The 24,286-nt window shown below is 46.9% G+C and overlaps 1 protein-coding gene across 2 annotated transcripts in view; it reads right to left on the bottom strand.

Annotated features, from left to right (window-relative positions):
- ZC3H3 (zinc finger CCCH-type containing 3) overlaps nt 1-24,286 on the bottom strand; it is a 174,474-nt gene that overhangs the window by 37,694 nt on the left and 112,494 nt on the right. For both annotated transcript variants that reach the window (XM_010584226.1, XM_010584228.1), the window contains exons 4-7: nt 18,529-18,722; nt 7,235-7,316; nt 4,467-4,622; nt 1,759-1,828 (exon numbers count right to left, since the gene is read on the bottom strand). In XM_010584226.1, the coding sequence (XP_010582528.1) occupies nt 1,759-1,828; nt 4,467-4,622; nt 7,235-7,316; nt 18,529-18,722 (502 nt within the window). The remainder of the gene's footprint in view (nt 1-1,758; nt 1,829-4,466; nt 4,623-7,234; nt 7,317-18,528; nt 18,723-24,286) is intronic.

A 24,286-nucleotide genomic window follows, 5' to 3' on the forward strand; every position in this document is an offset into this window, starting at 1 on the left:
TCTGCATTAAATATAACAATTCTAGATACACCAACAGCCAGCCCCTTTGCAAAGCTTCCTTCTTCCTTGTCTCCTTTATTTCTGAAGTCTAACTATATGTTATAGGAAGGAAAAAAAAAAACCAAACCAGCCCTTTTTCCTTCTATCAATTCTCATCCCCATCCCTCCTTTGACATGCCACGAGTCAGGGAGTACAGCTGTCCCCAGTCTATCTTCTCTATTTTATATACTCGTGATTAAGTGACTCTGAAGAGAGATACATGTAAAAAACATATGGTGCTTTGTGCCTCATTCAGAGCAACTCTGCTCACCGCCAGGATAACTTATGAGCTCCCCACTGACAACGAACGTGCCTTAGGCAAACAGAGAGAAAGGGAGACAAGAAAACTGCGTGCCCAAAGGCAAATGCTGTTGGAAAAGGTCCTGTCCCAGATGCTGATGAGACCCGACATCCCATGGGTTAAATGCTTTACAGGTCAGTAAGTGCACTCTAATTACCTACATGATGCCGTAGATGGGAAAAGGAGGACTGTGATGCTCGAAGGGAGTGGGGAGGAGAAGGTGCTATACGGACAATTCACAGGGCGTGGACTAAATAACCAAAGCTTGAGTAATTAAAAGCAGCGCTTCCAGATCTGGCATTGCTCAGGCGAGCTCCGGTCCCCACCGTGCCCCAGGCACAGCTGCGACAGCTTTGACAAAGCTGCTTTCGACATATGACATGCCAGAAATACAGCCAAGGGGGGCTGCAAACTCCTCGAGTGACACGACGAAGGACGGAGCCTGATGGGCTTCTCTGGGAAAACCAGTCCTCATTCACATCCCCGGTTCTGGCACCTCCCTCCCAACAGCGGAGCCTTGACACCAGAGCCGATCACAAACTGCTCCCCACACGGTGACATCGCTCTGCTTGGCGTTTCGATACCCCGGTAGGATTAACCTTACTGCTGTTGTCTGGGTGATCCTTTGTAGCAGAGAAATGATCCTCCCAATCCGTCCAACAAAGCTGAAATGTAAATACGCGCTTGAAGCACATCCCAGCTCAGTGAAGGACCTGCAGCTACACTTAACCTTCAGCACCGACTTCGCCTCAGCTTCAACGCTTGAGGTCTCCAAAGCTACGTCCGACCGGAGATCCTAGCCACTGAATGGAGGTTAATCTGCTAAATCGTCAACCGATAATCACTAAAAGAAAACCTAATTATTCTTCCACCTCACTCTGTGTAATAAAACCGCAGAGCCCCAGATGCATCAAGAAGGTTGAAAATGATGATGAACTCAAAAGCCGTTTTGCCAGCTAGTTTCACTGCCTGGCTTTTTAGAAAGGTTAATTTTTACCTCCAAGCTCTTGTATGTTAAAACATCCTCTTCCTCCAACCCCAGCACAGGGTGATTTAGAGGGAAGGGTGATCTTATGGAGGTAGCTAAGGATTAGACACAATTAAACACTTCTCCACTGCTCTTTCTCTCCAATCCATGGAGTTTAAGCACTTCTTAACCCAAAGCACATTACCCAACACAACCCCAGGTGCTCTGGTTTCCAGTCCGCTGCTTAATGGATTCATCTACCAATTCGCCACACCAGTTGAAGAGGCATACTTTGCTCTCACAACCCTATGGTGAGCCTGAACAGCTTGGCAAGCAAACTACAAACGAACTCTGTTGGAAGCAATCAATGAGGCAGACTTCCCTACGACCACCAGCGTAGGTCCGCTGACTCATAGAGCCGCACCGCGCTCGTTGGGAAGCCATACAGACCTTGTCTTTGGACACCTTGTGGGAAAACGAACAGGTCCCATCTGTCTTCTTGCATGTGCCACGGAGAAACCTGTAGATATACCAGAAAGAGAGGGTTGAGCACGAGGTGGGTCGCAAAACACGCCACTTTAAACACCAAGCATCTGTCTCGCCCCATTACCACGTTTGCCCCAAGGCCACAAATACACGACTGCTGCCGAGCTCGCTGTTAAAGCCCATTTCACACCCTAAATTGGTCTGAGTCCTTCTTCTCAGAAGAGCAGCTGATACTTCCTGATAGATTTTATTCTTTCACTGTATTTGGCTGCTCATTAGTAGCTAGAACAAGGCCTGTACCCCAAGGTTCAGAGATGATGCTCCCAGGAGAAAGGTCCTTCCTAGAGCCCTGATCACACCAGAAGCTGGATGAAACACCAGGAGGACCTCCGGGTGTGAGTGGCCAACAACCAGGAGGAGAAGAGACAGGCGCACAACAGAAATCAAGATCCCAAAGCACGTGAGGATGGTTGGACTCAGAAGTTTTCTGAGGAGCTACCAGTGTGGTAGCAGATTAATAAAATACACATTATCATGGGAAGAGCACTGGTCTGAACCCCCCACAAAAGGAGACTCCAGGGTTACATGCTCTCAGTTGCACAGCCTTGCAGGGAGGTTCTGGAGCACAGAATATGCCCCCAGCATTATTTATAAAATCTGGGTAAATGTAGAGCTGAGCATGGAGAGATTCATTAAAAATAAAACAAAACTGAGAATGGTTTGAACAAAGTATAAATGGGAACATATAGATGTAAGAACCAGCTGGTTGATGGCAACTAGGTTTGCAGATGATCGCAATCACAGCGTAGCTATGTGCACCTCCTCAAAACAACCAGATCTGGAAAATAAAGGACACCCTAAACCAAAAGCAGACTAAGAAAATTAAGAGATGGTAACAGAAAGCTGAAGAACAGGATTGGAGGTAGAAAGCACCAGGGAAAGGAGACACAAGACCAGGAGAAAATCAGCGTTGTCCTCTAGTGATTCATAGAAATGGGGCAGGATGGAGACCCAAAAGACCTCAAGGACCAGCAGTTCCTGAAGTATGCAAGGAGCACAGCCCAAAACCAGACTTGGTCACCAGCATAAGAAGAACCAAGGATTCAAAGCGAGGACTCAGTAGCTGGCAATGTCACCAGAAGTAATCCTGACCAGCTACCTCGGACACATGCGTTTCAGTGTTCATGAGGATGTTATGGGAGAATAAGTGAAAGTGAGTGAAATCAGTTAAAAAAACAATAAATCACCTTTCCCCCCTATATGGTCTCCCATCGAGCTTTGTGCAACCTCCAAATGATTTCTAGCACAGCAGCAATTTTACAGAGAAATTACTCAAGGAGTTCATCAGTGGAGTTGGCTTTTCTACGCTTTTTAAACGACTAATAATATAGTTTAATCAACTGTTGGGCAGGTATAATGAGCTGGCAACATGAATCAGTTCTCCTGTAATAAATTACCAAGTCTCGTAGCTGCATGGCGTCACAGGCTGAAGGATTCAAACCTGTTGCACGGATCCAAGAGGATCTGAGAAATGCTGCTAGAAGAAATCACTCAGTGCATGATAAAGGCAGGCTCTCAAGTCACTCTGCTCAGATCTGCACCGCTCTGACATCGGTACCAGGTATTACCCAGGATCCACAAAATCATTCAAGTCAGATGGACTCTTTGGGGACTGGCTAAATGCTTTAGCCTCTAAATTCCACCTGGCAAACCCTGATGGCATCCTCAGCCTGACAGCAGTAAGTCAGTCACTAAGGACTATTATTCTGATTATATTTAAGAAATGTTAATTTTATTTTATTACTAATCCTTAAAACACTACTCTGATTTTTAAATTTTTTTAGAGCTTCTGTACTGCGATATGGAAGGTTACTTCTAAGACATAAACGTCCTGGTGATGGTATCCACCTCCAAAATGTGACATAAATATTTCTGTAATCCCTACAGGTTGTGCAGAACAACCAAAATGTGTGTATTTAACTTGGAGGCTGGTTGTGTGGTGCTTTATTAGCATTAATAGGTGTAAAATGCTATGTAAATTTAGGGAAAAATTACCAGAAGAGATTAAACAGACCATCATTCTCCAGTCTGGGAAGTCTGGACAGAGACAGGAGGACTATGTAGTTATAAGTGGTGACTAAAAGGTGATCAGGGAATCATTATTCCGTCTTTCTCAAAAAACATGAGGGAGGAGGCACCCAGCACAATAGTCAAGCAGCCAGTTGAGGAAGCACTTTCCACACAGTCCATAATTCAGTTGTGCAACCCACTGTCATAAATACCATGTGTTAAAGAAAAGACTAAATAAATTCACACAAAAAAAAAAAGATCTGCTGACTATTATATGATGATGGTTTGGTGGCAACCTCTAGTGATTGAAAAACAAACCCTACCAGGCTGCAGGGCTTCACTGCCAGAAGCTGAGAGGTCCCAGCCAGGAGAAAGAGCTCTTCTCTCTGTGCCTTGTCTTGTCCTCCTCCTGTAGGTTACCTGCCAACCCAATAGGGTTGGGTAGACCCTAAGCCTGACCCAGAACAGCTGTCCTCGTGGTCTTACATTTCTGTTATCAGGTTGTTTCCCTGGGGAATATCACATGAGCAAGCACCAAAGCCAACCAACGGCCCAGTCTACTGTGATGGGCCAAAGCATGCGGTTGCTGTGTCTATCCATACCTGGTACAGACGGCCACCTTTTCTGGATCATGGATGTAGGGGCAGCTGTCCCCGCGATTACACTTGCCGAAGCGGTTGTAGTACATACAGTATTCCTTCTTCTTTTTCTTCTGCTTGGCTTGACGAATGATGGCCAAACTCCGCTGAACAGCACGGCTAAACAAGAAAGACAGGGTCAGGTTACATCTCCAACTTCAACACAACAATGACGTAGAGAAGACAGCTCAACAGCACCTGAAATCCCAGAGGAGCCCAAGTTTCACTCTGAAGAGAGAGCGAGATATTCAGGAAGTTCGTGCTGGGCCAAAAGCTCTTAGGTCTTTTTGATCTTTGGCCAACTTTACCCTGAATCTTTAGAAATCTGCTTCATGAGGCCAATCTTCCTGGAAACATCTGCATTTGGTACAAAATCACGCCAACTTCCTGGAAAGCACCTCTGCAGAAGCCAACCCTGGGGAACAACAAGGCACCCAGGCATCAGCCAGGTGCCCTTGAGGTGATGACACCCACCGCATCCTGGGCTGTATGAGCAGGAATGCAGTTGGGACAATGAGAGAGGGGAAGTGTCCCCCCTATTTGGCACTTGCAAGACCACAGCTGGGCACTGGGTCCAGTTTGGGGCTCCCAGAACAACACAGACAGTGGTGGATGGCAGTGTGTCCAGTGGAAGCCACCAAGATGATTGCAGCTGGCGCACAGGACATCTCAGCAGAGGCCATGGGCTGATTTGCCTAGCAAGGGGAAGGCCAAGGGGGATCTTATGGCCCTCTGTGACTTCTTAATGGGATGGTGTAGAGAAGGTGGAACCAGACCTTCTCAGAGAGACATGCTGGAAGGACAAGAGGCCCTTTGGGGCAGGAGGAAGGACAGCTCTCCAGAGAACCCTTTCCACCTCCATAACCGTGATTCTCTCCCATGATTTTATGAGCATGGGGAGACCTTCCTGCAGTTTTGGGGAACATGGTGAGGCAGAAAACATCCTCTCCCATGCTGGGCTCGTGCAGCACAGGATGCAAACGCTGAACAACTTAGAGGGCACTTCAGCATGAGTCCCTGCCAGCTGGCCTGCTGCTATTCAAGGCCTTCAAGTGGGCACCTGCTTATGAACCTCAATGAATGAGGGCCTACGTGACGGCCGCAGAAACACAAGGTAACACCAAATATCAGAAAAACTCGCTATTAATTGCTTGGTACCACTAGAAGTTACTTAAGGATATAAAAAGTTGCTTAGCACACATTTCCCACAAGCTTCCAGCTGAAGAGGTAATTACCCAGCAGCTATAGAGTTGTACGGGACCAGGAGGAAGAGAGGAAGTGTTGAGATCTGGGTGAATGCAACACTACGGAGGGCACGTTTGATCTCTCTGAGCAGATAATTAGATGGTACAGCATGGTCAACTCAAGTTTGCAGAGGACACAGTGCTCTGGATGGGGGCAAACAAAGCCACTCACCTTAGGTTCTCTGGGTAGTTGTATGCATTGCTTCCTTAGAGACTAAGGATAAATATTTATATATAAAGTTATTTTAATATATGTATAATATATAAATATTATATAATATTTATGTATTTCCACAGTCTTGGCCCTCCTGGTGCGAGAAACACAGGTCTAAGGGTCACAATAGCATTACCCACGATAAATACTTGCTCAAGGAAACTATTTTAGGGGTGAATGCATATTTTTACCTCTATAATTACTGGTTGTCTGCAGCTCTTGAGTTAAAATGGAATGAGAAAAAGACAACTTCATATGGCCAAAATACTGAATGCGAAAGTCTCATTTCAGCATCACAAATGCCACCACCTCTCACATTACAAATGGCTCTGGGGGACACCAACCCCCACCACAAATTGCTTCTTGGCACTTGAGGTGCTTCCAAAGCTAATGCAAGGCAAACCATGATATGGCATGATAAGCATTTAAAAAAAGATCATTTCTTTGCTGAAGTTATGATATTTAAAAAAGGCTCTCCCATAGTCAACACCTTGGCTACTTGTGATACCTGGCCAGGTCACCAACACATTGATCTGCAGAGAAAGCATTTCAAAGCTGGACTTTAGCACCAATTAACTCCGATGGTAGATTTTAAATCAGTTGATATTAGTGGTAGGATATGATAAAATATAGCTAGAATTTGGCCTTACGTCTGTATACAGACATCTGGAACAGACACACTTTGGGAATAAATTTTAGTCTGCTACAATTAAGAGGGACTTGTCTGCAAACACTCATGCTTAAGGCCGTGATGACATGCGGCACAGCTGTAGCACAAAAAAAAAGGCAAGGAGAAAGCTGGCAGGGTGTTGAACACCAGCAATGTGCTATCATTCTCCCATACACAGTGCTTCCCAGTTGCCACATGGCAGGTTCCCAGTTTGTGGGTGGGACAGAGAGAAGGAAAACCTGCAGGTTTGCTGGGCTGAATTGAGATGGGCTTCTCAGAGTTGGGGTAAAAAACCCAAAATACTGCTTGAGAACAATACAGTTGATTTTAGAAGGGACTTTCCAAGCAGGATTTGGCATTCTTTGCTTGCAGAAAGGTGTTGCTATCCATTAATAACCTTTCAAACCATTTCCAAGCAGAAACCGCGGCTTTCTGCTGAGCTTACAACTACCTTGTAGAGGCTGGGGGAAAAGCAGCGGCCAGAGCTTCACCAAATAAACAGCCAGTTAAATAGCTGCGTCTCTAGCTTCTGACACCGTTCTGAGCATAAATCACAAGCAGCATCCAGAGGGGGAGCACGCCATTCCTCCCCACAAGTACAGACCTGGCGATGTATCGGCTCGTAGCTGATCTGTTCAGGCAGCCGGATGGAGAGAAGCCAGGACTGGGCGTACAATACAACCTCGCTGTTGGAAACAAAGAAGAAAACACAGATAATTTGCTCAGAATTAAGAAATTTTGCAGGAACTCATGCAGCCCTCAGTAAAAATGATTAGAGGGCTGGAACACCTCTCCTATGAGGAAAGACTGAGAGAGCTGGGCTTGTTCAGCCTGGAGAAGAGAAGGCTCCGGGGAGACCTTATTGTGGCCTTTCAACACTTGAAGTGGGCTTATAAGAAAGAAGGGGACAGACTTTTTAATAGGGTCTGTAGTGATAGGACAAGTGGTAATAGCTTTAAACTAAAAGAGGGGAGATTCAGACTAGATCTAAGGAAGAAATTTGTTACACTGAGGGTGGTGAAACACTGGACCAGGTTGCCCAGAGAGGTGGTTGATGCCCCATCCATGGAAATATTCCAGGTCAAGCTGGATGGGGCTCTGAGCACCCTGATCTAGTTGAAGATGTCCCTGCTCATTGCAGGGGGATTGGACTAGATGACCTTTGAAGGTCTCTCCCAACCCAAACCGTTCTATGATTCTACAATCTTATTGCTTAACCCAAATCAGGCAGCTCCCAGAGCCTGGATGGGTGAAGATGCTCTTTACGGACCTCCACGTTGCCAGCACCTCCTGAGCGTCCATGGCAAAAGGGCCCCTTGCCAGCTCCAAACACAGCAGGGACCTTTCCCCTCGGCACCTGAATGTGCCAAAAAAACCCTCTGGGCAACTTGCACGCTTGCGCTGTCAGTCCAGGAAATTTCCACGCTTGGCTTGGCTGCTCCCCGCAGCCAGCCGGGGAAGCCCAGCGCCTGCCTTCGATACGTGCACACACATAATTAAATTGTCCTTGACTGGCATAGGAAAGAATGAATTGAAAATAAAGGCCGTATCTCAGCTTTCCAGGTGGTATGAGAGCAGCTCAGTCACTCACCTGCCAGCCCGGGCATGTTGGGGAGTGAGCGAGTGGAATTTGATAGTGCGGCAGCGCACTCTCCCCACGCGCGAGCTGTCACTCGGGCTGCCGGCGTCGGTGAAGCCCCATCTGTTCCCTCTGCAAATAAAAGCAATTGGCGCAGGCGCGATGTCGGCACCGGCGGCACATGCCTGTCGATCAGAGGCATCGAGCAAGCTCCGTGCAACTCACCGGCAAGCGCGTTCGAGCTTGCCGCAAGCGCGTCGAGTATCAACCGGGCATTTGAGCCACCGCTGAGGGTTTTTTTGCATTTGTTTTTTGGCTTCCCCCTCATCACAGAGCTGCCTCACTCTAGGAGCGTCTTTCCAACTAGTTTTCAGCACTAAAATAAATGCACATCAACTTTGGGTCGCTCCGAAGATGCCGCAAAGCATCTTTTAGCGAGGACGTGGGTTAAGAGGCCAGCGCGCTCGAGCAAGGTTGACCTCCCAGCTGATGCAGGGAGAAAGACCCAAATTAAAGTCTGACCATTAGGGTAGGGATAGAGCATCCCTCAGCCCTTTGCAATTATGTTTAATGCTCCTTAAAGCAAGCTCAGCAGGACGGGCTACACCAGGAGCCGGCTCCCCAGGGCAGCAGACAATCTCTCTGAATATTTAATACCCGGGCATAAAAGTGGACTCTCGGGGACGAACACGCTCCCGTGCTTGTGTGCCATCCTTTTAGTTAAAGCAGGCTGACAGCCACATCTTGGGCAGAAAGGAGGAATCACTAAAGAAATAAATAGATAAGTAAATAAATAAAGGGTGCAACAGCCTCACGCCACTGGTTTTTAATTTATATATAGAAAAAATACATCCATGGCATAATGTTTGCAGGGGGAGTTTGCCCAGCTTTTATGTTCTGGCAAGAAGTCATGCTATTATACGTGGACAGGCAATGTGCGTCTCCCATTACGAGCTCTTACTGTGAATTAACTCACAGCCTGGAGGCAGTTTAACCGCCCGAGAGCCAGTCCCATACACGGCAAAATCCGGGTAAGATGCATCCGTCCGGCATGCCAACCAGGTCTGGCAAAGCATCAGACTGGCAGCTGGCAAAGAAACTTCATCCACGCTTTCCCACCACCTAATTAGTCACCCCACATGCAAATCCTCTCTGAACTATTAGAAAACCACCTAAATATTTACCCAGGAGGAGACAGCCCAGTGGCTCCGTAACGCTGCCGGTTAAGAAGCTCCATAATTACACATTTTGCCGTCGACTGGGATTTATGGAGAAAACTCAGGCTCTGGCACGATGGTATTTTTAGAAGCTTTTGCATCATGCAAAAAGAAGTTTAAATACAAGCAAGGCTCTGCGAGCACCAAAGCAGCAAGGGAGGAAATGCAGGAGAGTGGGTTTGATGTCTCAGACCTTTAAGGAGGTCCAAGGAGCCCAAGTTTTGATTTTTAGAGTGGTTATCAACTCAGGATGCCCAGTTGGAGCTGCTACCAAGAGACTTGCATTAACAAATACAAAGCGTTTGATATTTTGCAGACAGGGGAGATTCAGGGTGTATCTGTATCATCAAAGTAGCCCACGTGGTGTGACACCAGGGCTGAGCAAAAAAAAACGGAGAACTGGATAAGGGTTAAATTAAAAAATTAGGAACTGAAATTTGCTGCAGTTTGACTAAATTAAACAAAAAGCCAAAATAATACCCCTAGGGCTTGACTCTTTTCTCTGGGAGTCTCATTTGGTCCAGACATAACACACTTTTATTTTGCAGGACAGATGCCAGTCCCAAATCTATCCTGTTTTTCTCCCTGATTGCTCTCCAACAGGGGAGAGCATCAGCATCGGGATGCAGCGGTGCTGTCGGATCAGGAGAGCAACTCACACACCCCATATTACGCTTTCCTCTATATTACAAAAGTCCCTCACTGCAGAGATTTAAATAAGTGGCATGGCAAGTTCCTCCCCTGTGCACGCTCAAAGGCAGTGGGAACAACAGGGGGAGAAAAAAAAAAGGAAGGAAAAAAATAAAAGCTGCTGGGGAGAGCATCAAGAACTGCACATTAAGGGCTTTTTAACTGATTACACACAGCACGGTGGCGTCAGGCTTGATATTTTATACCCTGCATAAGGGACAGGTGTTTTTCTCTCTCTGCTTTTTTTTTTTCCTTCTTAATGATTTAGTCGGTTTGAAGCGCATCATCTGTAAGGAAATACGCAGCCCATGCAAACGGGGTTGTTTCTCTTAATGCATCATCCCAACCTGACACTGGCTGCTCCGGCGGCTCTCGGTTTTATCAAGCGCGAGCGTTGAGAAGTGATTGTTGTACCTAACCCAGCCGTGAGACTCGACGCGTCTCTCCAGAGGGAGCAGGAGCTGTCATGTTCATTAAATGCATGATTACAGCTATGATTAATAGTGGGGGCTACAGCCTAACTCCTTTTTTTTCCCCCTGCTCCTCTGAAGGAATCCACAGCCGAGCGGTCCCGTGGTGTTTTCCACAGCGTTCGCTTCTGCTCAGCCCATCCCGCTCGAAATTCCAGCTTTTGATGGAAAAGAGCCAAGAGCCATAATTTATCCCTGCCGAAGGCTCCACAACCACAAAATATGTTTAAAACAAGCGGGTCAGATGCTGCACCCCTCCACCAACACCCATACATTAATTAGGACCTTTTTTTTCCCATAACCCCAAAACATATCTCAGGGCTTGAGGGGTCCCTCAACTGCAACCTGGTCCTTCTCCTCCAGGGAAAGGTCGGCAGAGATTTGCCTTGGCAGCCTGGGAACCGCGCTCAGGAGCAGCAGTCGGTGCTTTCCAGGATGCCAGCACGGGGAGCAGGATGCTTCCATCCAGCTCCAACACCCCTGCTCAGCTTCCCCTCGCCCAAGGGCTTGCAATGCAACAAATGCACACCGAAAAGGACGCTTGAAATTTTCCTTTGCACTAAAAATCAGCTGCAAATATTGCATGGAGGGAGTGCAGTTAATTATTACCTGCTTAATTATTTAGGAAGGACTTTATTGCTCTTAGGGCACAGCTCAAGGACCAGGACCTCATCATGTGGAAAGGTCTGTTTGTGCATCTTATCTAGTAATTTATTTTTTATATGGTGGAAAGACTGTAGAAAGCTGAAATAACCTAAAAAAAGGGACAAGTCACAGAGCTGGGATGTGGCAGAGCCACGGGATGCACAAGAGGGTGAGAGCATCGTGTTAGGGTGGCAGCCAGTGCCAGCCATGCAGGTCACCCTCCTTGGGGACAGAGGAAACCACCGAGCCCATTGCTGCCCATCTCTTTCAACTGCCCCAAATCAAGAATAATTTATGGAAATATTACACAGGGAAGGAAAGAACCAGGGCTTTGCCCAGGCAACCGCAGCTGGCAGACAATCAGCTCCACCAGCCGATGCTCTGACTCAGGGATGACCATAACAGGGTCATCCCAGCTTCCTGTTATTTAGTCTTGCTCATCAAGGGAAGGGGTTTTGCCATTAGCCACGCTTGCTTCTACTCAGTCTCTTCCAACATGACCTTGACACCCAGGAAAAGGCTTCCTTTAACCACACCGGCTCCTTTAATAGGTCCCATTATAACCCCGCTGCGCCCACCACGGCGCAGGCAGCCTACTTCGGAAACAGCCAAGCGATTCATTTTGCGAGGCTCTCCTTCGCTTTATTGCTGAACAAAAAGTTTTGAGGCTGGCACTCGGGGAAATTTATTTCTTTAATTATTATTCATTTAAGTGGGTTCCACTGTTTCAGATGATCAGCACTAGCAGCTGCTGGGGGTAATTTATTTTACTCACCGGACAGCAAAAGCCCTCACTCTCTAAAGGTAACAGGAAAAGAAGGGATGAGCTGCCACTACACGAGCAAAGCATTTTGTAGTCTCCTGCCCAGTTGCACCCCAGCTCCTAACAGGATCATGCATGTCCCTGGGTCAGGCAGTCACGAATGTTTTATTCGCAAAGCAACCTCAATTAATGAAGCACGGTCCGGGTTAGATGTTGTTGTGTGAGCTGATGCTTGCAAGGAGCCCGGAGCGGCTGCTGTGGAGCATCTCCTGAGCTCTGCAAGCTCTCGTCTACACCAGTGCTGGATCCAGCAGTGCTCCTCAGGGACGCCAGGTCTCTGCCCACCAGCGTCTGCAGTCCCAGAGCCAAGGGACTGAGCTCAAAAGGGACCAAGGGATTGAGCAATCCCAATGCCAAGAGATTGAGCTCAAAAGGGGTAAGAGATTGAGCAATCCCAAAGCCAAGGCATTGAGATTGAAGGGGCCAAGGGATTAAGCTCGAAAGGGGTAAGGGATTGAGTAATCCCAAAGACAAGGGATGGAGCTCAAAGGGGCCAAAGGATTGAGCTCAAGAGGGGTAAGGGACTGAGCAATCCCAAAACCATGGGATTGAGCATGAAGGGGCCGAGGGATTGAGCAATCCCAAAGCCAAGGAATTCAGCTCGAAGGGACTGAGCAGAAGTGCGCTCCAGCACAAGCAACACCAAAACCAGCTGAAACCTAAGGAAAGCAACACTCCAGTTTTCACTGTTCTCACACCTTGGTGCATTGGGTTGTCCTCTCCTCCACCAACTTCTTCCTTACCCCTCCACCACTCAGTCCCAACATGTTCAAGGTGTCCAGTCTTAAATCTTTCTCTTCTTTTTTTAAAAAGCCAAGCAGCTCAGAGGAGAGAGCATCGTTCACGCAAGCCCTTGGCCAGCCCGACAGCGGTGCTGAGCACTTTATCATCCTTGCAAACACGGAAAGTGCATTTCTGCAGCGCTCAGCACTTCTAAAATTAGTTGGTAAACAAGGAGCCGAGAGTGCACTTTCTTCCAACGCATGGCTCCCTGCGCCGTGTTATCTTCCTCCTCCTTTTGCCGAGTGTGGAGTTCTCCCACCGCATCTGAAATCACGTTCATGAGCATCAGTCATCCATCTTTAGCGTGATGCAGCAGAGAAGCTCGCATCTTCAGTCTCCCCAGCTGTTACTAAGATGCTGTCGCAGCAGGGTGGGGAAACTGAGGCAGGAGGGGATGTTACGCCACAGGGTGGAGACAGGGAGTGTGTTTAGATGCAGGGAAAGCCCCCCAGCCCTGGAAGGTTGAACTCAATCATGTATTTAGAAATAGTTTGCCCCTCTGCCATCAGACGCTGTCATGGCTGTACTGGGAGACATACATCGGCAGCTCAGGAGAACTTAAAGCTCCTCTTAAACCTCCACCTTTGGGAGCTCAGCAGTCATGGGTATCTCCAAGGCTTCTGGATCCTATGGTTGCAGAGAAAAATTGAAAACCACCAATAAATAAAACCATGTGGCTCAAGAGGCTGGCTGCCACCCATGAGCATGCCTCCAGCAGGTGAAGCCTAGCCACACTGGAGTGTCCCCAAAGCCACCAGCCTTTCATCCCACCGGGGCTCCCTCACACTTCCCAGGAGGTAAAACCTCAGTTGAGGATGAGGAAGTCGCACAGGTGAGGATTTGCCCATGGAAAGCAGCCTGGACACCAGCAAAACACCACCGGAGCCAGCCCCGGTTCACAGTGTGCAATACCTCTCACCGCAGCGGTGGCAGCTCTTGCCTAGATTGAGGTCAGGGCTGTTTTCCGGACAATGTCAAACCTTAATTTGGTTTCTGCTGCTTTCAATCTTGTACAGGGCTGCGGTTTTTTTTATTTTCCCTTTTGAATTTCTCTGTGAAATGCTATGTTGCCAGGACCTTTTGCTTCCTTCCCCAATTTCATGGAAATTCCTCAAGTGTCTGAATAACATCTTAGCAGCTGTAGAAAGAAATGAAGGAAAGGTTCATTGTGAGCAGAGAAACCCAATTATTATGCTTGCTTAATTAATTGCAACGTATTGAATGCTTTCCACACCATCCCGCTGCCTATTTTCTAGTACTTCTGCAAAGTGAAAAATATATCTTTGCAGAAATAACTAGTTATCCCAGGGGTAAAGCACTTTTCCACGTTTTACACTGCATCTTCATCCTGCACAGTGATGAGGAGCGGGTGTCCATGCCCTGCATTTGCAGCTAGATGTCTTCTTCTGAGCCTCTTCCATCCTTGCTTGAGCAGCTGAGTTACAGTACATCTGAGCTCACCGGCCAGCTGGGGAGGCAAAAAGTCTTTCTATTTCTGTATTTAATCTTTAGTGTTCAGGACACAAGCACAGAACTTGCAGCAAGCCCTTTGGGAGCAGAGCCACACATGTGACGACAGCACCATTCTCAGCAGCTGTACGGACCACTGTGATGCCCCAAAACACCAACCACTCCATGGAGCTTCTTTATGCTCAAAACACCTTCAGAAACTTTTCCTGGGTTTGCAATGATGTTTCCCCTGTCCCCAAGCCAGGTGTCCACCATGCCGCACTGCTGATAAGGAAGCAGATTGTGGATGAGCCATGGCAAAACCCATGTTCTTCCCCTTGCTTCAGGAGATGAATGAGCTGCTTCATCCCTCCTGGTAGCCCCAAGATTGACCCTGATACAGCATAGGGCTGCAGGAGGTGCATCCCCAGGACCAAATTTTAACTAACCCCCAGCATCAAAAAGATCGCCCATCCTGCTCGCCTGGCAGGGACAGTGTGATGGCACTGATGGATCAGCTGCAGCAACCAGCATCGCGTTTCTTACTGTAGTCGGCCACGAAGAGACAAAATACCAACCCAATAAATTCAGGCAAACAGCAGAATTATAACCCACTGTAAGTAAACTCCAAGCTATTAAACTGTCAAGAGCATTTCCCATCTCTCTGCTACCCCAAACACACAGCGTCTGCCACTGGAAGGGAAAGGAAAAGCTGGTTTTTTCATCTTTTAAATAAACTTTGTCAAGTGTCAAAAGCACAGAGCATTCAGTAAACGTGTGAAGGCTTGCACCCGATGAGCACACACAAATGTTCCACCCTGCCAGCCCCAGTTATTGTAAAGCAAGAGACGCTGGTATCTGTTGAATCCATCCTTGCGACAGAGGATGAATTATGGCGCGAGCTGAAAGATGACATGCAAATACTGACACACACCAGTTACCAAGGCTTTATGGTTACAAACCCCCTGCACTGTGTGGCAGGGGGAAGGAGACTAGCAAAATATCTTAAAAAAAAAAAAAAAGATGGGTCTGTATTTTATAGAAGATAACCCTGGAAGGGACCTTCTGTCCCAAAGCAGCACTAATTAAACCTGTTTCTCTAAACAAGACCTCAGTAAAGGATGTGGTACCAGTGGGGAAGGAAAGATGGGAGGGATCACATCTCCTCCGTGCCCGATCACCCCCAGTAAAGCCACAATGGGGAGCAGCTCCCACCCCACCACCAGCCAGCAGGTCTGACCTGCTAACCTAGAGACTGTTGCACATCTCCATGAAAGTCTCATTATTTTAAAACTGAGATCAAAAAGGGGGAAAAGTATCTACAAAAGTATCCAGTGCTTGCTGGTGCATGCTAACCCTGTGCCTTTTACCTATCTTTTGCTTTTTAAAGCTGCTTTAGGTCACCTCTGCAAACTAAATCCCTTGAAAGTCATCACTGTTTCCTTGCAAGGCTTGAGCCCCAGGGTTTTCCCCATACCCAAAATCCCCCCCAGCAAAACCCCAAGAGCAATGCCGATGCCTGAATTTGCAAAAACCCTCCTGTCATACCTTTGGCTCAATACCTCTCCCAGATATTGCACTCTAAGCTGGTGTTCCTCTGCTTGGTCCCAGCCCAGAGGTGGATATTCATGGACAGGCTGAATCCATCAGCCTTTGCTGAGTTGCCTACACATGACTTTGCTGTTTCCCAGCGGCCAGACAAATTTAGAGACTTTCTTGCACTTAGATAAATGAAAAAAAATAGTCTGGAACAAGCATTTTAAATATGGCATGTGGAAGATTTGGGCTTGGGAAAAGCTGCCTCGGAAATACTGGTGCTCCAAACAGCAGCAGAAACAGTGATATAAGCATGGTGGTGGGCAGTTCAGTCCTCCCACCATCTCCCAGCACCTACATTAAAGCCACCAATGCATTGACTAGAAATTAGGCAGCAGCTTGGGTCAAGTCCACCTCCTTGCTGCAAGGCAGGACATACTCCACCTGTGTCCTCCCCAGACAGAAGTTCATGTAACCTGTTCTTTAAAAAAATCCCAATAATGGAGATTTCAGAGTCCACCCAGCCAACTTACTCCAGCACTTCATAATCCTCATCCTTCGAAAGCTCTCCCTGAACCCTTCCTGCTACAGTTTAAGCCCCTTGGTTTTTGGCTGCTCCACCTGGCCATGGAGAAGACATCCTTCCTTTGCTTGGCAGCTCTTCATGAACTTGGGGACCTGCAGCCCCTCCATCTCCTCCTCTTCAGATTGCACAGACCCAGGTCCTCTACTTTTCCAGTCCTTCCAGCCATCACTTCTCCCCTGGATCCTTCCCAGTGGTCCAACTCTGTCCTGAAACCTGGCCCCAAAACCAGACCTGCTCCATCTAACATCTTCCCTGCCCACATCTTGGGGGTTTCACCCCTTTTCTTGCACTCCAGCAAGACGTTTGCTGCCTTTGGTGACAGCTTCAATGCCCAGGGATGGTGCTTATGGCAGAACCACCCTCGAGTTGGTTTTGTGCAGCTGATTACCCTGATTCAGACACTTCGGAAAATCGCATTGCCGTTAGCAAAGCTCTTGAAAAAATCCGATGTCACTGACAACCAGGCTTTGCTTGGTCTACAGAGCCCTCAGCTCACTTGACGGCCTTTTTTTCCATGCTTCCAAAGGCTGATCCTTGCCCATCCTCTTCAGACACAGCACCAAAGCCAAGGATTTAACAGCGCGCAGGTAGGATCGCAGACTTCAAAACAAGCCATATGGACACGCACTCACGAGCGTGCACATACCTATTTGCAGAGCCAGCAGCGACAACAATGTTGCAGGCTAGTCAGCCACCAAAAATCTGTCCTGAGAAGAGCTGAGTTGCAAAAACACCAGCAAACCGTCCCCAAACCGGTGATGCTGAGCATCCCTTTAATGATCTCAGAAGGGAGATTACTTGAAAGTGATGCTCCATCGGCTCTGCGCCCCCTTGGCCACCACAGCATCCTCATCTCTGCCATCATCTGCAGGCATCTTCATTTCCCACCCCCGGGTGGCTGGGGCAGCTAATCCACAGTTTAAGCTAAATCTCTGCCTTCCTCCCTGCCAGCGACAATGTGGAGTAAGGATTTATCATCACCGGCTGTTCCTCTCCTGCCTGCCCCTCATTTCTCTCTCTCCATTTTCCCTCCAATGGCACTTACAGGCTGCGTGCGAGCGCCAGGGGGCTGTTACTTACTCTTTATTGAGATGTTGCTGTTTGCTCCTAATTTTTCTCATGCTTTTCAAACTTCCCGGAGCTGCTCAGCTCTCCTGCTGATGGGATTTTTGTGCCTGCACAAAGCTCCTTCCCTCCCTAATCCCTGTTCTTTGTGGGTTTAAAACTACCCAGGATGCCCCATCATGCTCACACAAACCAGGATGCAGGCAGTTTCAGAGGCTGCACCTCTCAACAACACCGTGCTATTTATTGCCCCTCTTCATTCACTTTGCCACCACATGTACAATGACTTTGGCATTAAATTGCCTCATTTATAGCATCTTCCATGAACATACTTGTCTCTGCACCCTTCATCCTTCCAGTAAAGAAAAACAATAGCACAGAGCCATTACCTTTGCCTTTCCCAGCTTAACTGTCCCCAAAATTTGTCAATAAAGCAGTTACGGAGCAAAAATATTTGACTCCAAGTAGAAACTCAAAAAAATACTTAAGCACAGTTAAAAACCTGCTCTTGCCTAAGAGCCACACTAGAGGCATCAAGTACAAGAGGAGCTGAAACACAAATTTAATTGAAGCTAAATGTAAAGCCGGTAACTGTGTCGAAATGCCTGTTTCATAGTTATCTGCAGAATGATCCTCCCAGCTTTTGTTAGGTCAATATTGAAGGTAATTTGATGAGCATCTCAAATACGTTTAACCTTGCAGTGCTGTTTGAAGCTGCCCAGCACTTTGCTCAGGTTAAAAAAAGAAACAAGTTTAATGGCACAATACTCTACAAGCTTGAACTAAGCCTGAGTTGAGAAAAACCTCAATTTTCTTAAACCTTTTGTTTCTTCTACATTATTTTCCCTTCAGTGCTACCATAAAGCAAGAACAGCTAGGGGATGCGCTTTGGCACCAAAGGGATGCCCATCACCTTTGTGTCTGGGCTCCTGCGAGGCAAGAGGATGAGTTGTAACATGCGGGCTGGGAATAAGCAGGTAAAAAACAACCTCAATGCTGAAGCTGGGACATCAACAGATTTTGGATGCAGACCGGGACAAATTCTTGCTGCTCACCTGCTCTGCCAGGGCTCTTGGTGCTCAGGTCTCTGCCCCGGCCAGGGGTGTTGGAAGTCTTGGAGAGTTTATTTGCCGACACTCGGTACATCACCCCGCCGATGCAGCGATAGCCTTTACTCCTCCATCTCTGTTGCACGTGCTGGGACTTGCCACCTTGAGGCGATGGGCGCATTTGATTTAATAGCTGGGATCTACAAGAACAAAAGAAAGTCAAGGTAAGCCCAAACTAGAGAAGGTATCGCAAGGAGCTGCTGCTTCGTGAGCAGACCCTTGGCTGCCTGAGGATGGAGGTGATGCAGGGAAGAACCACGCATGCTTTTGCTGTAGACAGAGGAGCTGCTCTGACTCCCCGTGATTTACACCAAAAAAACCAACCTGCAAGGACTCTCCCCATAGTACTGCTTCCCCCACACAACAAAAAGCCGTTTCTTTCCCCCCAGCTCACCCACGGCAATGCCGCAGGAGAAGAGACCACGCACTGAAGGTCAGGTCCCCACCCAACCGTAACCTGCCAGGACACAGCAAGATGTTTGTCCCTAAACTCTACAGATATTTGCCATCGACCCCGATGCCTTGCACACAGCGTGGCTTCAATCCACACTGCTGGTATGTACTTCTTAATAGGCAGCCTGGTGCATCCGAAACAGGATCCACGCAGCCAGGGCTGACGCTCCATCTCACACCCTTGGCTTGCAGCAGCAAAGAAAGAAATGTGGATGCAATCCCACGAGGGAATCAGCAACACGGGACCTTCTCCTGAGCTTAGCCAAGTTCTACGGAGCTCTACAAGCTTTTATTATCATAATTATAATTATAATTATTATTATTAGGCACTATAACTCTGATATTATTATTTCCCCCCCAAATCTGGCTCTTGCAAGGGTTTTGCTACATCCCTGCATGTGACAAGTTGCCCAAGACCGCTGCTGTCGTCCATCTATCACCTGGAGTGGATGCTGGGACGCAAGCGGGGTCGAGCGGGCAGCGTTGGAGACCCTTCTGCACCTCCCCATCTCTCCCCTACATCCTCAAACCCTGTAGCGAGGCAACGGAATGGCAATGGGTCAGGAGCTGTGATCCGGTTAGTGCTGCCCATTAGGTTATTCTGAAGGATCAGTAAGCTCTGAAGCGACAAATATGACCCAGAGGGGCTCAGCTGCCACCAAAAACCCCACCAGTTCATGACCTGGTACCTCCTGCACCATCCCACCTCCCTCCCAACCCACACGGAGCCACCCAGCTCATTTTCGTACATACGCTGTTATACAAACAGAGCTGTTGCAGCCAAATCAAATCTCCTCAAATATCAGTCGTCTTCCCCATTTAGCGCTAATCCAAACAGTAATTTGTTTATGCAAATTAGAGCTCTAATTTTGTATTAGTCTAAACTATGCTCATAATGCTATTAGCAGAACGTATATAAACCGCGCATTACTGGAGAATATCTGTAAATTAAGATCCTGCTATCCTATCAGCAGAATGCAAACCCCGGAGAGCATTACCTTTAAATGAACATGTGCTGCAAAGAAAAAGAGAATTGTAAAATGTAATAGTTACATTTCTTAGTGCTTAGCGTGACAGCCTATTCATTTCATCGGGCTGTTGCCACTGGCTACCGAGCTCGGAAAATTGCTGCCTGGTTTTTGCGGAGGGGATGGGGATTGCATAAAGAAGCTGCTGCCCCGCTTCCAGTTTCCCCAAGGGCTTGGTCCTCATGAAACTGCTCTGGAGAGGAGCATCAAGTCTTAATTTTTACAAAACCAGGTTACTTGCAAAGAGCCACAGCGGTGGCATCGTTGTGTGAAGGTACCGATGGCAGGAGGGACTCTAGGGCCACCCATGGACCACCCAGCAGCTGACGGCAAACTTCTGTATGTCCGAGGTTGCAGCCAGCATTGGCTGCAGGACCTGGAGAAAGGTCTCATGGCATATCAGTGGCCTAATGCAGCCAAGAAAAATGATATCAAGTGCCTAATGGCCAGCAGGTCAAGGGAGGGGATTCTCCCCCTCTACTCCGCTCTGGTGAGACCCCCTGGAGCACTGCGTCCAGCTCTGGGGTCCCCAGCAGAAGACAGACATGGACCTGTTGGAGCGGGTCCAGAGGAGGGACAGGGAAATGGTCTGAGGGCTGGAACACCTCTGCTGTGGAGAAAGGCTGGGAGAGTTGGGGTTGTTGAGCCTGGAGAAGAGAAGGCTCTGGGGAGACCTTATTGTGGCCTTTCAATATAGAAAGGGGCTGATAAGAAAGATGGAGAGAGACTATTTAGTAGGGGCTGTAGGGATAGGACAAGGGGTAATGGCTTTGAACTCAAAGAGGGGAGATTCAGAGTAGATCTAAGGAAGAAATTTGTTACAACGAAGGTAGAGAAGTTCCCCAGAGAGGTGGTCGATGCCCCATCCCTGGAAACATTCCAGATCAGGCTGGACGGGGCTCTGAGCAACCTGATCTAGTTGAAGATGTCCCTGCTCATGGCAGGGGGGTTGGACTAGATGGCCTTTAAAGGTCCTTTCCAACCCAAACTATTCTGTGATTCCAATAACAGTATTGTAATATAGCAAAGCACCACCATGGCTGTGACAAGACCCATCCCAGCTCCAGCTCTCCTCCTCCTCTTCCTCCCGGTGAAGCAGCTCAGGAGGACACCGGGATGCTCCACGCCACCATCCATGGGCTCTGCAGTGCCGATGGCTTTTGGACTCCTGTTTTGCCCAGCACTGAGCTATAAGCATCAGTCCCTTCAAGGAGGATCTGTAAAGTCTTCTTCAGAAAACACGGCTGGAAAAAACCCCTCTGAAAACTCCCAAGTTTGCAGGACAGAAGCAGCCAGAACTGCTGATTGCAAAGGAAATAGAGTAAGAGGCGAAGACCGAGCATTTGCTTGCGCTATAAGTAATCCCCGGATACACGCAGCACCCAGGGAATGGCTAGTGACTGATGTATTTACTTGGATTTTGACATAGAAAACATGGAAGAACGCCTATAAAATGTTATTGATTGAGATATGAGGCCTGGATATTATTTCATATATATGTGTATATATGCATAATACATATATATATATTTCATATATACAATATGTATTATATATTTAAAATAAATTTATATATAAGATAGAGAGAGATTATTGGATATATATAATTCTATATACATTCCATATATATAATCAGAGAGAGAGAGAGATGTATTATGGTACATATACTGAGTACCTATATTGAAATATATTCTCTATAGATTACATATCATATAGTAATAAATAGATACTTATAGATAAAAATCTATATATTATTACCTATCTATAAATTATCTCTAGATGTTATTGAATCTATACACCAAATACCTATATTGAATTATATATTTTCAATAATATCTAGAGGTGTTCAATACCTATATTCAATATATACATTCAATAATACTTAGAGATAATTGCTAGAGATACAAGGCCTGAATAGTATTGTTATTTTTAGTATTTTATATTATTCAGATATTATTGAATAGATATATTGAATATATATTGAATGATATATATTCAGTTATAGCTAGAGATGATAGATATGATATATAGGTATTATTTTATATGTACATAATATGATTACATATGACCTATATTTAATATTTTCTTTCAGCCTGTTAGAGGGGAGGGAAGAAGCCCCAGGCTCACCCATGTTCCCCACTCTGGTTTGCAGGGAGAGGCTGGGCTGGGGTGCAGCGGAGGCAGCACCCAGGGCACGGGGGTTTTGCTGTGCTGGCTCCTCGCAGCCCCCAGCCCCAAACCCTGGGCTGTGCTGGCCCTGGGAAAGCCCCTGCCCTCCCACAGCCGTTCAAAGCTCCGGCTCCACCGGGAGCAAAACCTCGTTACTGCCCCTAACCCAAAGCAAAGCCTTTCTGCCTCCTTTGCGTTTAACAGAGACATGCCACTATATACATATGCACACACACACATATATAAAAATATATATATATAAATAGAGATATATGGAGAGATGTCTATAGATATGTATAATCTGTATATACCTATAGATGTAGACAGATATCTATAGACTATATATAGACATAGAATATATCTTATAGATCTATAAATTATATCGAAAATTATCTATGTATCTGTTTATATGGAAATTGTATCTGTATAGATAAATCTATATATTATATATATAACATCTGTATCTATATAGAGATATATTCAATATATATTGAAATATACATTCTCTATAGAGATATCTATATAGACATATATCTATGTCTCTATCTATATAGATATCTCTATACCTATAGATATCTCTTTCTGTATATCTATACATATTATCTACAGTTAATATCAATATATAGAGAATATATATATTCAATAATATATATATACATACAATACATACATATATATATATATTTATATGAAATAATATCCGGGCCTCATATTTCAAGACATCTCAACCCCAAAAATGACGGCGCACAAGAGCTACACCAAAGGCACGCTCCAAACAAGTAGCTTTGCCTTTTCCTGCACGGATTTCAGTTCTCCTTGTACATCCATAACCAACCTGGGCTTTGCACACCCCAAATTATCCCCATTTCTCCAGGAACGGGCACACATCCCTGAGCATATACTTGCTACCTCTCCAGCACAGGGGTTTTCTGCCTCAAATGATAACTTAGAGAACTGCTCCTATCCTCAGTGCGCTTCCCTGGAAAAACATCAGCACGGTGCAAAATAAAAAATATAAGGAAAAAAACCCTCTTATGACTGTAATATCAATAAAATCCAACCAAACCCAAGTTGTGCGTAGCCCCAGGGGCTGCTCATGCCGCCTGAGCCTAAACAGTGCTGGTTTAAGCACCAGTTTAAGAGCCCGGCTGGTTGAATCCCGCGAATCCTCAGGATATTTATTTTCTCGCTTTGCTGCACTCACTCAACCCGCTGAAGTGGTTGCACACTCCGGCGCTCCTTGTTCGAAAGTCACCATTTATCAAGAGTTATTACCCGGTGGCATCTGACCCCTGGTATGTGAGCAGAGAGCAAGCAGGTAGCAGCTGCTGAGCAAATAGCAACAGCTGCAGATTATAAAACATTTTATACTTTTATAAAGCAATATTAATAAAAAAAGAAAAAGCCAGTATAAGAGGAGTAGAGCAGCGATGTGCGCAGCAGCGCGCTCTTCTCTCTGGCAGTCCTTAGGGATGGGCAAGCCCCAAAGGCAAGGGACCACGGGCATCGTATCTCCCGTTAGGGATGTTCCCACTGGGATTTTTCAAGGATTTCAGCAGAGAGCATCGAAAAGCATCTCACCCCGCAAAGGGAGTGGGGCTGAACCTCCTCCAATTTGTAGTCGTTGCATTTTTGAGGTAGAAAAATGACCATTTACGTGGCCTCCAAGCAAAGTTTCCGCAGAACATCTGCTCAGGCTGCCAAAGCCCCAAGGGCCACCGGACTGATGTCTCAACCAAGGGCTCAGCTTGAGCTCGCTGGAGGCTTGACCATCTCCATTTCCACCTTCTGGGTGGTGGAAGTGTCCAAGCAGGAATGTCCCCAGCACCCCTCAGCCTCCATGGAGGCTCTGCACCAGCCCAGCTCCTCGTCTGGAAACCTTCCTATCTAAAAAGTCAATGTTAACGGGGGTTATACCTGCCGTGGGGTGCAATGGGCCCCAATAACCCATCTTAAACACCTCCCCAGGGGACTTTGCTATTTGTATTTGTATTTATTCCCCTTTAACCTCGGAGGTCACCTCCTCCACTCTTCGCTCCCCAGAAACTGGAGAT

The sequence above is a fragment of the Haliaeetus leucocephalus genome, unplaced genomic scaffold, assembly GCF_000737465.1.
Source record: "Haliaeetus leucocephalus isolate CR32 unplaced genomic scaffold, Haliaeetus_leucocephalus-4.0 Scaffold953, whole genome shotgun sequence".
Taxonomy (NCBI): domain Eukaryota; kingdom Metazoa; phylum Chordata; class Aves; order Accipitriformes; family Accipitridae; genus Haliaeetus; species Haliaeetus leucocephalus.